General features: G+C 40.9%; 1 protein-coding gene across 2 annotated transcripts in view; it reads right to left on the bottom strand.

Moving 5' to 3' along the window:
- Positions 1–12,385, bottom strand: part of tenm1 (teneurin transmembrane protein 1) — a 480,926-nt gene that overhangs the window by 184,088 nt on the left and 284,453 nt on the right. For both annotated transcript variants that reach the window (XM_062045519.1, XM_062045520.1), the window contains exons 9-10: positions 11,032–11,133; positions 4,263–4,457 (exon numbers count right to left, since the gene is read on the bottom strand). In XM_062045519.1, coding sequence (XP_061901503.1) covers positions 4,263–4,457; positions 11,032–11,133 — 297 coding nt within the window. The remainder of the gene's footprint in view (positions 1–4,262; positions 4,458–11,031; positions 11,134–12,385) is intronic.

Below are 12,385 nucleotides of genomic sequence, written 5' to 3'. Positions count from 1 at the left end.
CTGCATTATTAGTTATATCAGGCACAGTGATGCTAATGAGTTGAGTAATATTTTAAGTAAAATAAAGTGCTTGACTTTTTGCCCCTTAATTCCATAAACGTTTTTTTGAAACATTGACTTAGCCTGAAAGATAATAGCATTGTGCTGTTTTCATGTTTTTTTTTTACACAGACAATAAATGATGCTTATTCATGGAGCGTCTGTCGACCTATCTATTTATTCCATGTAAGATAACCGGCCGTCAAGGCATGTATATGGTGTCACTCTCCACATGACCATTATGCTGCATTAGCCAGATGATTGGGTATGTGATGGTTACAAATATTCGTACATTTGCTTAACTTGGAAATAAATCAACTGCAACAAATTATATTGTATATTTTAATACTGGATACAAAATATGTATTCCTATTATTTTTTCCAAGGAACTTTTTTTCATCACAAACAGCAAGTCATCACAACTTAGTCACAGTGTTGTTTGATGTTGGGGTGGTTGAAAACAACTGCCTGCTATGGCAGGAAATTGGGTTGATGAAAACACAGTTTGCAGAAGACCATGAACAAATAACATATAACATTTTCACATTTTTATATTCTAAGAAAGTGACAAAATTGACCTGTTACAACACTTACCACAAGATCAAATCTACACTTTTTTTTAACATACAATCTAACTCAAGGATCTTGCATAGTCCAGCCATAAAAGACATTTTTGTTTACAATACTTACCCACGACAGTAATACTGTAATTAGTGCTTTTTACGAGAAGCAAAGTCAATAATGTTTTTGAAATATATTAATTCCCTTTAGCCATTTAATTTGGTGTAATTCTAAATGTTATTGACAAACTAAATTACTTATATTGGTACCAGTCTGAAAGTTTACACATGAATAGTGTAAGCTATCAGCCAAAGGGTGACAAGCTCTTATTTTGACTATCAAATAAATACATTTAATTTGTTTTGTCTTTACGACATTTTACACGCAGTAGTGTTTTGTCAATATAGACCGGCACAAAATTGCAGTAGCCGCTAAATTCCGACGGAAAAAGATGGCAACTTTTCAACTTGGTTTGAGGGAAACGCAAGAAAAAGGATCCGGTTTGGGAAGATGAAACATTCGTACACTGAGACAAGGTCAGTACACCAAAGCAATTTTTTATCCAGTCTGTGGTTCTTAATTCAAGAACCACTCTACTCAATTATTTCTCTGGCCTGCCATTTTTGAGCAGACCCTTGGAGTAGTTTAGGTTTAGTTTTTAATCTTTGTTGGGGAACCACAGACTAAACCGGGGGTCAGCAACATGCTGCTCTCAAGCCAGATGCGGCTCTTTAGCGCCGCCCTAGTGGCTCCCTGGAGCATTTTTTAAAAAGCATTGAAAATTGAACGAAAATGGGGTAAAAATGTATTTTTTGTTTCAGTATGTTTTTGTTTGAGGAAACAAACATGACACAAACCTTCCCAATTGTTAGAAAGCCCACTGTTTAATATGTTTGTGTGTATGCTTCACTGATGAGAGTATTTGGTGAAAATCGTTTTGTCCTACTATTTTTGGCGGTTGTTGAACTCACCATAGTGTGGACTATGACACAACAGTTTGTTTACATGTACAATCTTCCATTCCTTCTTTGTCTCATTTTGTCCACCAAAAGTTTCATGCTGTGCGTGAATACACAAAGGTGCGCTTTGTTGATGTTATTGACTTGTTGGAGTGCTAATCAGGCATATTTGGTCAGTGCATGACTGCAAGCTAATCAATGCTAACATGCTATTTAGGCTAGCTGTATGTACATATTGCATCATCATGCCTCATATGTTGGTATATTTGAGCTCATTTGATTTACTTTACTTGTATCCTCTTTCCTCTTTGTATATAATTTAGTTTTGCATGTCTCATGACACATCATCTGTATGTAACATTGGTTGCATTTCAGATAGTTGTTTGTGTGCTACGTTGTTCCAGACCACAGCAAACATTGCCTAGCTTGCCAAAGATTGTAATAAATCTATTAAAAGAAGACAGCCTGAAGTTTCCTTTAACTTGGACACACACATCTATACCTTTGGCCATTAAAAGCCAGTCATTTCCAGGAGTTATCTCTTCACTTCTGAATAGCCTCTGATATACTAATGGTTTCTAATGTTGTAAAAATGTGTAGAATACATATACAATTTCAACATTTCTGTCAACAAAGATTTGCTTCAGCCTGCAACACATAGTCATTTTGACAGTAGGCTATTATAGCCAATATAGACACTTATGTCATGTGTTGCCTTCATTATAACACTTATATACGGCTTTTCATTTTTTGCGGCTCCAAACAGATTTATTTTTTGTATTTTTGGTCGAATATGGCTCTTTCAATGTTTTGGGTTGCCGACCGATGGACTAAACCAAAGTGACTCAAAACAATCATCTTTCCATCCATTTTCTTCCGCTTATCCGAGGTCGGATCGCAGGGGCAGCAGCCTAAGCAAAGAAGCCCACACTTTTCTCTCCCCAGCCACTTCGTCCAGCTCATCCCGGGGGATCCCTAGTCGTTCCCAGGCCAGACGGGAGACATAGTCTTCCTAACGTGTCCTGGGTTTTCCCCTTGGCCTCCTGCTGGCCGGACGTGCCCGAAACGCCTCCCTTGGGAGGCGTTTCGGGTGGCATCTTGAGCAGATGCCCGAACCACCTCTCCTCTCGATGTGGAGGAGCAGCAGCTTTACTCTGAGTTCCTCCCGGATGACAGAGTTTCTCACCCTATCTCTAAGGGAGAGACCAACCACCAGGCAGAGGAAACCCATTTCGGCCGCTTGTACCCGTGGTCTTGTCCTTTCGGTCATAACCCAAAGCTCATGACCATAGGTGAGGATGGGAACGTAGATCAACCGGTAAATTGAGAGCTTTGCCTTCCGGCTCAACTCCTTCTTCACCACAACGGATCGATACAGCGTCCGCATTACTGAAGACGCCGCACCAAACCGCCTGTCGATCACACGATCCACTTTTCCCCCACTCGTGAGCAAGACTCCTAGGTACTTGAACGCAAGATCTCCTCCCCAACTTGGAGATGGCACTGCACCCTTTCCCGGGCGAGAACCATGGACTCGGACTTGGAGGTGCTGATTCTCGTCCCAGTCACTTCACACTCGGCTGCGAACCGATCCAGTGAGAGCTGAAGATCCTGGCCAGTTGAAGCCATCAGGACCACATCATTTGCAAAAAGCAGAGACCTAATCCTGCAGCCACCAAACCGGATCCCCTCAACGCCCTGACTGCGCCTAGAAATTCTGTCCATAAAAGTTATGAACAGAATCAGTGACAAAGGGCAGCCTTGGCGGAGTCCAACCCTCACTGGAAACGGGTCCGACTTACTGCCGGCAATGCGGGCCAAGCTCTGACACTGATCATATAGAGAGCGGACCACCACAATCAGACAGTCCGATACTCCATACTCTCTGAGCACTCCCCACAGGACTTCCCAGGGGACACGATCAAATGCCTTTTCCAAGTCCACAAAGCACATGTATACTGGTTGGGCAAACTCCCATGCACCCTCAAGGACCCTGCCGAGAGTATAGAGCTGGTTTACCGTTCTACGACCAGGAGGAAAACCACACTGATCCTCCTGGATCCGAGGTTCTACTATCCGGCGTATTCGCCTTTCCAGCACACCTGAATAGACTTTACTGGGAAGGCTGAGGAGTGTGATCCCATGATAGTTGGAACACACCCTCCGGTTCCCCTTCTTAAAGAGAGGAACCACCACCTCGGTCTGCAAATCCAGAGGTACCGCCCCTGATGTCCATGCGATGTTGCAGAGTCTTGTCAACCAAGACAGCCCCACAGCATCCAGAGCCTTAAGGAACTCCGGGCGGATCTCATCCACCCCCGGGGCCTTGCCACCGAGGAGCGTTTTAACTACCTCGGCAACCTCAGCCCCAGAAATAGGAGAGCCCACCACAGATTCCCCAGGCCATGCTTCCTCATAGGAAGATGTGTTGGTGGGATTGAGGAGGTCTTCGAAGTATTCCCTCCATAACAGCCACAGTAGAGGTCAGCAGCACACCATCCTCACCATACACGGTGTTGACAGTGCACTGCTTCCCCCCCCTGAGGCGGCGGATGGTGGACCAGAATCAAAACAATCAAACCCCTTGAATGTATTTTTCTTGGTTGCAAACACAAACATTGCAAAATATAAAACCATCAAGTTCACGAGGTTCAAAAAATGCTTGTTTGGCTTAAACGTTTATTTGAGAGTGTTATGTCCTACCTTGTTCACAGTTCACCCCCTTGTAGGCTGGGCTGCATATGCAGATGCCCTGGATGCAGGAGCCATGGTTGGAGCAGGTGGGGTCAATACATTGCCCTTCCTCCACGTTACACTCTGCTCCCTTCCACCCAGCCAAGCACACGCACCTTCCCTTCTCATAGACGCCGTTACCGCTGCACAACACAGGGCACGAATCTGTAACGGGACAAACACAGATTAAAGCCACGTAAACACACACACCCACACCCACAGTCCTGCAGTATATTAGCAGGGAGACCGCAGTAACCCAGTGTGAGAGGGCCGACGCGCTCTTATCGGCCGCTGCAAGGATTCAGCAAATCTTCAGACAGCCTTCCTCTCTTCCTTGCGCGGACACACACACACACGCACACACACACACACACACACACACACACACACACACACACACACACACACACACACACACACACACACACACGTACACTCACACACAAAGCCCAGCTTATCACTCCGCTGTTTCAATTTACTCAAGCACCACCTGAGTCCGGCTACCACGGCAACCCAAGAATTGGAAAAAATCCCCCCCCCCTCCCCCCAACGTCACCTCACTCGCTCTGAACAGGCCGTGAAAACAATCGTGAAAACGAAAGATTAGGTACGAGAGCATTAGGGGTTTTAAAAAAAAGAGGAGTGCACTTCATGCGGAGATGGAGAGCTGTGTGGCAGCGAGCCACATGGGCAATGACAGTTATCTCCTAACCTCGATACGCATGCACACACCCTCAGCTCAATGCTTCAAATGGATTAAAATGAAGATCTCCAACTAATGCCTTTTTTTTCCTCAGCTAATTTGAAATGAAAGCTCCCTGCGTTTTTATATGTGCGGGCATGTGTTGTCTTGTTTGATCCTTGTAATTCTAACCCTCTGCGCACTCGGCTGTAATACATTCACACTTCACTTTTTTACAACTCGAGCTGTAACTTTTTCAAACAGCGAATATCACAATGCAAGCAAATGAGCAAAGATGAGAGGAACATATGAATAAATGATGAGTGTAAATAAATCATGCGATATGATATGGTAGCACCTGCTTCAACACAATAAGGCAGATATACAAGTTTAACAATTTTGAAAAAACAAAAGAGCAAAAAAGAAGCCAAGGAAATTGAATGCGGGAGGCAAAAAAAAGAAAAAAGGAGCCAGACTAGAAGATTACATTTCACAAGAGGGAATGATAAAAAGATATACAGACACCTGAATACAGGAAGCAGTTAAGATTGTTGAATAAAAATGATTATGAGGATGGTATACTTATTTAATACAGTTACAAGATCTGTCTGCTGAGTATTTATCATGGGGTGGTTTGCTTTCAGGTTATTGGGGGTACTTTGTACTTGACATTATAGGAGACAATGACAACAACACCTGCGACTCCCAGCTGTGAATGCTCATTAATCAGTCCCTCTAGGATTTTGCGATGTCGTGATCACTCCAATTAACACAAATTCAACCGATCCTTCAAATTATGCACGGCCTCGCAACTTTGTCGAATGCCGCAATTCCCCCGTACATTTTGGCCAATCAAGTTTGTCTCTCAGCAGGGCTAAAACATGCACATCAACTGTCTAATACATTTTTTTTGTGTGTAGGTGAAACAGAAACAGCAATGTGTAACAATGTATCAACTCATTACTGCTCCTTCCGCATAGCCCAGACCAGGGGTCACCAACCTTTTTGAAACCAAGAGCTACTTCTTGGGTACTGATTAATGCGAAGGGCTACCAGTTTGATACACACTTAAATATATTGCCAGAAATAGCCAATTTGCTCAATTTACCTTTAACTCTATGTTATTATTAATAATTAATTATATTTGTCTTTGTGGAAACACTGATCATCTTGATGATTTCTCACAATAAATATGTACAGAAACAGATACATTTCAATATGCAACACTTTATTGTTATATTTTCTCTAAGTGCACATTTTTCAAATTGAACATTTTCAAATGATCACTTCTAAGACAGTCTTGTGAAATCACAATATCCCATTTGAACTAGCTAGCCACTAACATTTTTTTTAACAAATCATGAATTACTTTGCACCATGTTTGTACAAATAATAACTCATGTAAAATAAAAAAAAAATAAAAAAAATAATTTATGGAACATCATTAGTAATTTTTCCTGATTAAGATTAATTTTAGAATTTTGATGACATGTTTTAAATAGGTTAAAATCCAATCTGCACTTTGTTAGAATATATAACAAATTGGACCAAGCTATATTTCTAACAAAGACAAATAATTATTTCTTCTAGATTTTCCAGAACAAAAAATTTAAAAGAAATTTAAAAGACTTTGAAATAAGATTTAAATTTGATTATACAGATTTTCTAGATTTGCCAGAATATTTTTTTTGAATTTTAATCATAATAAGTTTGAATAAATATTTCACAAATATTCTTCGTCGAAAAAACAGAAGCTAAAATGAAAAATTAAATTACAATTTATTTATTATTCTTTAAAATAAAAAAATACATTTACTTGAACATTGATTTAAATTGTCAGGAAAGAAGAGGAAGGAATTTAAAAGGTGAAAAGGTATATGTGTTTAAAAATCCTAAAATCATTTTTAAGGTTGTATATTTTCTCTAAAATTGTCTTTCTGAAAGTTATAAGAAGCAAAGTAAAAAAATAAATGAATTTATTTAAACAAGTGAAGACCAAGTCTTTGAAATATTTTCTTGGATTTTCAAATTCTATTTGAGTTTTGTCTCTCTTAGAATTAAAAATGTCGAGCAAAGCGAGACCAGCTTGCTAGTTGTGGGGAGGCGGGGCCGGCGGACCGACGGCGCCCGCTCCAAGATGGCGGCGAGGAGGCGTGGACGAGCGAGCGGCAAGGCGGGGCGCGCTGGGAGCGACGCCGCCATCAGCATAAGGTGCGTGGAGCGCGCAGCTGTGGACAGTGCAATCACCCTCTTGGACCGTATAAAAGGGCGAGAGACGTGAACATCAAGGGAGGAGACGGAGAAAGACGGCGGACGGGAGGAAACCATCCTCTGCTGCCACGCAAACGACGGCGACGTGCTGCTGAAAAGCAGACGGCGGACGGGAGGAAACCATTCGTGTGCTCACGTGAGAAAAAAGGCAGCTGCTGAAAAGCACGCAAAAGACTCTGTGATTGAAATAATAAAGAAGTCTAAACCGTCTCACGACAATGTCTTCCCTGGATGGTCCTGAGAACCCACACGGCAGTTAGAGGACTGTCACACTAGTAAATAAATACAATTTAAAAAATAGAGGCAGCTCACTGGTAAGTGCTGCTATTTGAGCTATTTTTAGAACAGGCCAGCGGGCGACTCATCTGGTCCTTACGGGCGACATGGTGCCCGCGGGCACCGCGTTGGTGACTCCTGGCCCAGACAGACTGCATGTTCCTATCTATAGCGCTAAGCCTTCTGGGTAATGTAGTATATTAAACATTTAGCAACACATCAGCATCCTGACTAACTAGTTTGCATGTATTTATATATATATATATATATATATATATATATATATATATATATATATATATATATATATATATATATATATATATATATATATATATATATATATATATATATTTAAACTTCATTTATCCTGGTTAAGGCAATTAAGAACATATTTTCATTTGCAATATTGACCTAGCAAAGAGACAACATTTACATGACTGTTGACATGTGATAACAACTTCTCATTGTTTTTTCAGTTACAACAATAATCACTATATATTGCTCTTTACATGCGGGGATAAATGTGTTGGAACATAGACAATTGTTAAAAATAGACAAACACTTTTCAAGCATATCACATGCACGGAGAATGCCTGCAACTGTGGACAGAGCACAAAGCGGAAAATGAAACCTTTGGTGGTGTTTCAATGTATAGTTATAATTAATTATTACTATTTTTAGTTATGATGTATTACAACTGTACAACAATTGGACATGTTATTTTATGGCCATCTAGTGCTTACTCCCCACCTTCTACCATCCTAGTCACGTCCGTTGTGTCCTTGGGCAAGACACTTCACCCTTGCTCCTGATGGGTGCTGGTAGCGCCTTGCATGGCAGCTCCCTCCATCAGTGTGTGAATGGGTGAATGTGGAAATACTGTCAAAGCGCTTTGAGTACCTTGAAGGTAGAAAAGCGCTATACAAGTATAACCCATTTATCATTTATTTATTTACTTTTAAGTCTCTGTATAAAACATCAGTGGTGTTGTTTTTTAAAATGTTGGTTTCAAGCCTGTTCTTTTTGAGGTTACAATTACAAGGAACACTTAAAATGTTATAACAATTTCATAATATCACATGTTGATTCAATGTTATTGAAATAAAATAAGCCTCAAAAGATCAACTCAGGCATTTCAATTTACAATTAACAAAAAAAAGTCTGCAAAATCCTGGAGGGACCGATTAAGCAAGATGCAGATGTTATATAATGACAACATAATTATAATAATCCTGATTTGGGGGAACACTAGATGTAGAGGTGGTGCATGGGTAGAGTAACAGCCCTTCGTGCAGTTATAATGCCATGCGCTCATTTTAAAAAATATTGTTGATCGTTTTTTTTCTTCACTTTGCACATTTCCTGAAGACCTTTAAAAGCTATGTGACTCAAGAGGTGGCAAGCCTTTCAGTCACCACAAACCTTCGAATGGAATACATGTGGTGTAGATTTCTCAAAGAACTGCGGGCAAGAGAGGAAAATGATTGACTGTAAAATGCCTGTCAGAGTCTCTTGCGCAGTTGTTCCTTGGATTACAGTCTGCATGTGTCCATGCACTAAATTGGTTTGATTTTCAAATAGTTTGGCTCTAAATAAGCCTCCCACAACCCATGGAAACACCTTTTCCAATCGTGTTGGTTTTCTGTAAAGTCGGACAACCACACCTGGATTATGCGATTAAAAACCAGATCTCGAGACAGCCTTAGGGGACCCTTCGTATCGCGCATGTGCCAGTCTCAACGTGCGGGATGTATCCCGAAAACAGATACCATTCAATAAAAACATAGGCAACAATTGTAATGGAGAGTAGACTGCTTATTTTCTTCAGAAAGTAAAAGAACATAACACTTTAAGGTGCATCGATTGCAGAAAAAAGAAAGGTTTATTTAAGAAGGTGGCAAAGGAAAATGAGACGAAATACGAATGAGGTGAAACATAATGAAGCAGGTATATTAAAGGTGAATAACAATGCGCACTCTAACCTCTTCACGCAGCATGTATGCGCTCCAAACTGATTAGCAATAACTCTGTATTACACACAACTGGCAAGATAGTCCAGAACAATAACAACCCTCATCTGGAACAGTATGGGATTTAGAACTCCTTCCATCAATCCACAAAGCTTTATGAATGAACTCGGAGACATTCGAAAGTTTTGTTTTCATTATTCTCTGTCCAAAAATTCCTTCGAAAAAACTCTTTACCGCTGGTCTTTCTTTGCTTCGGACATGCATCCGCCCTGATACATTCTTGGTGGCAGCGACATATTCGTAGCGCTGTCTTGATGCTGTCTGCTATTCAACATCAGTTTAGCCATTGGAAACATAGTATTTCTAATCTGTGTCAATATTACAGTGGACATCACAACAGAGCTAGGCTGATACTTGTTAGGAGCCACAGACGCTTAGTGTGACGTCATAGGTCAACCGGAATAATAAATACTTTTATCCACGCTAAAAGGAAATAAGCACCTCCGAGGGCACACAGCACAAAGGTCGCATTCGAGAGTGTGCATGGACACTGAGATTTCACATGTAGGTGTGAAAATACAGAAAACTGAACTATTTGAGAAATCACACTAATTTAGTGCATGAAACGTAGTAACTTATCCTTTTTAAGAAAACAAGGATTTAACTAACTGAGTTTGAAAATGTTTGCATGATTGCAGAGCAAAAAGACTACATTTTGGATTTGAAAGATAACCAAGTGGGTTTTTTTTATTTGCCATGGAGTTTACAATCCAAATAATTCACTGACCATAGCTTATTTTAACCGTGTGGCTGCGGTCAACCTTTGAAATAACAAAATGCTGCAAGCTAAACATTTTTTATTTATTTTTTGTCCTGTCCAGCTTCTCAGGCAAATCATATAGTAGATGTAGATGCCCATATCGGCTGTTCAGATTTACTTTACAAAAGACAATTGTAGGATAATGATAAATGTGATAAATGGGTTATACTTGTGTAGCGCTTTTCTACCTTCAAGGTACTCAAAGCGCTTTGACAGTATTTCCATATTCACCCATTCACACACACATTCACACACTGATGGAGGGAGCTGCCATGCAAGGCGCTACCAGCACCCATCAGGAGCAAGGGTGAAGTGTCTTGCCCAAGGACACAACGGACGTGACTAGGATGGTAGAAGGTGGGGATTGAACCCCAGTAACCAGCGACCCTCCGATTGCTGGCACGGCCACTCTAACAACTTCGCCACGCCGTCCCCAAGGATACTTCTCTTGTTGCCTTATTTGTATTTGACTTTATTAAATGTATTTATATTATCATTTGGTGCAGCCGGGCCGGAGCAGGAGGGGATAGAAAGAGAAAAAAAGGAAGACAGAGGGGGAAATTGTGGGGACAAGAGGGGGATTAGACAGAGAGACAAAAACAACAACAGCAAACACAACAACAACAACAACAACAACAACAACAACAATAGAGCAACATCAGCAAATACGACATGTACAAATAAGCAAGCTAAAATATTTAAAGATTTTTGGATTACCTTTGGCACAGTTAGGACCCATGAATCCAGAATAGCAGTGGCAACGTCCGGCGACACACTCTCCATTTCCATTACAGCCTTTGGAGCAGCCGTCCATTGTGTCTATGCAACAACATACACAGGAAATGTTAAATTATTAAATACATTAAAAGGCAAAAAAAAATAGACAGCGCTCCAAACAGAACTCCATCAACTGCCGGAGCTTTCTGTTATTGAATGAGAGATGTGATAAGCAATGCGGATGGCTCCCCAGACAGAGGAGCTATATTAGATTAGCCTGATCCAGCTGCTATCACTCTCTGGGGACTGGCCAAGCACTCACTTACTCTGTGTAGCACTAAGCACATTATGCAACATTACAGGTTGGAAACAAGCTGCGAGCACATTTACATACATCAACGCTTCATCACCAAACTGTTTACAAGAACACAATTTGGAAGGAGATTGAGGAACAAAAAATGTGACATTGTGAATGACCCAGTTAGTGGAGAAGGGATTATAGCAGGTTTGTCCTAACTTTTTCCATTGAAGGCCACATACTGAAAAATCTAAGGAATTGGGGGCCATTTTGATATTGTAGTTTAAAAAATACTCAAGAAAATGTGTTAAAATACACAGTATATGTAATATTTTAGGGGGAAACAGCCTGCATGTAACCTACTTGTTATAGGTAATAGGGATAGGAATCTTGCAACAACTTACGTTACGATTAGATTCCATTTCCTGGAGTGATGATTTGATTCTCGATTCGGATGTCAATTGATTTTTATTTTTTTTACACCTGTGAGGTTCCACAGTTGACCGTGCATGTTACAACACTAACAAAGCATTAGGTCAAATGAATTGTCTGTAGAACAATTTGGGACAAATTAGGACAACAACAAAGCTGTATACAAGAAAGGCATGAGCAGACTCTTTTTCCTGAGGAAGCTTAGGTGCTTTAATGTGAGCAGCAAGCTGTTGGAGATCTTTTTTCAGTCTGTTGTGGCCAGTGCCTTGTACTTTGCAGTGGTTTGTTGGGGGAGCAGAACCAGCAAAAGGGACTTAAACCGGATTGACAAACTGATCGGGAAAGCCGGCCAAACTATTGGCACGCAGTTGGAGGCGTTTGTGTCAGTGAGGGACAGGAAGACACTGGACAAACTGCTCGCCATCATTGACAATCCTGTCCACCCACTCCACCAAACAACTGAGGGACAGCGGAGCTCATACTCCAACAGGCTCCTTCAGCTTCATTCCCAAAGTGTTCAATTCAAGAACTCCTTCATTCTGCACTCTATCCAGCTGTATAATCACTTGCCATACGGCAATAGATGTATGGCGATTACCTGACTGCTTCTATGTTAGCTACCTC

The sequence above is a fragment of the Entelurus aequoreus genome, linkage group LG04 (assembly GCF_033978785.1).
Source record: "Entelurus aequoreus isolate RoL-2023_Sb linkage group LG04, RoL_Eaeq_v1.1, whole genome shotgun sequence".
Classification (NCBI taxonomy): Eukaryota; Metazoa; Chordata; class Actinopteri; order Syngnathiformes; family Syngnathidae; genus Entelurus; species Entelurus aequoreus.
The sequence above is the reverse complement of the archived record's forward strand: the minus strand, read 5'-3'. Positions and strand labels throughout refer to the sequence as shown.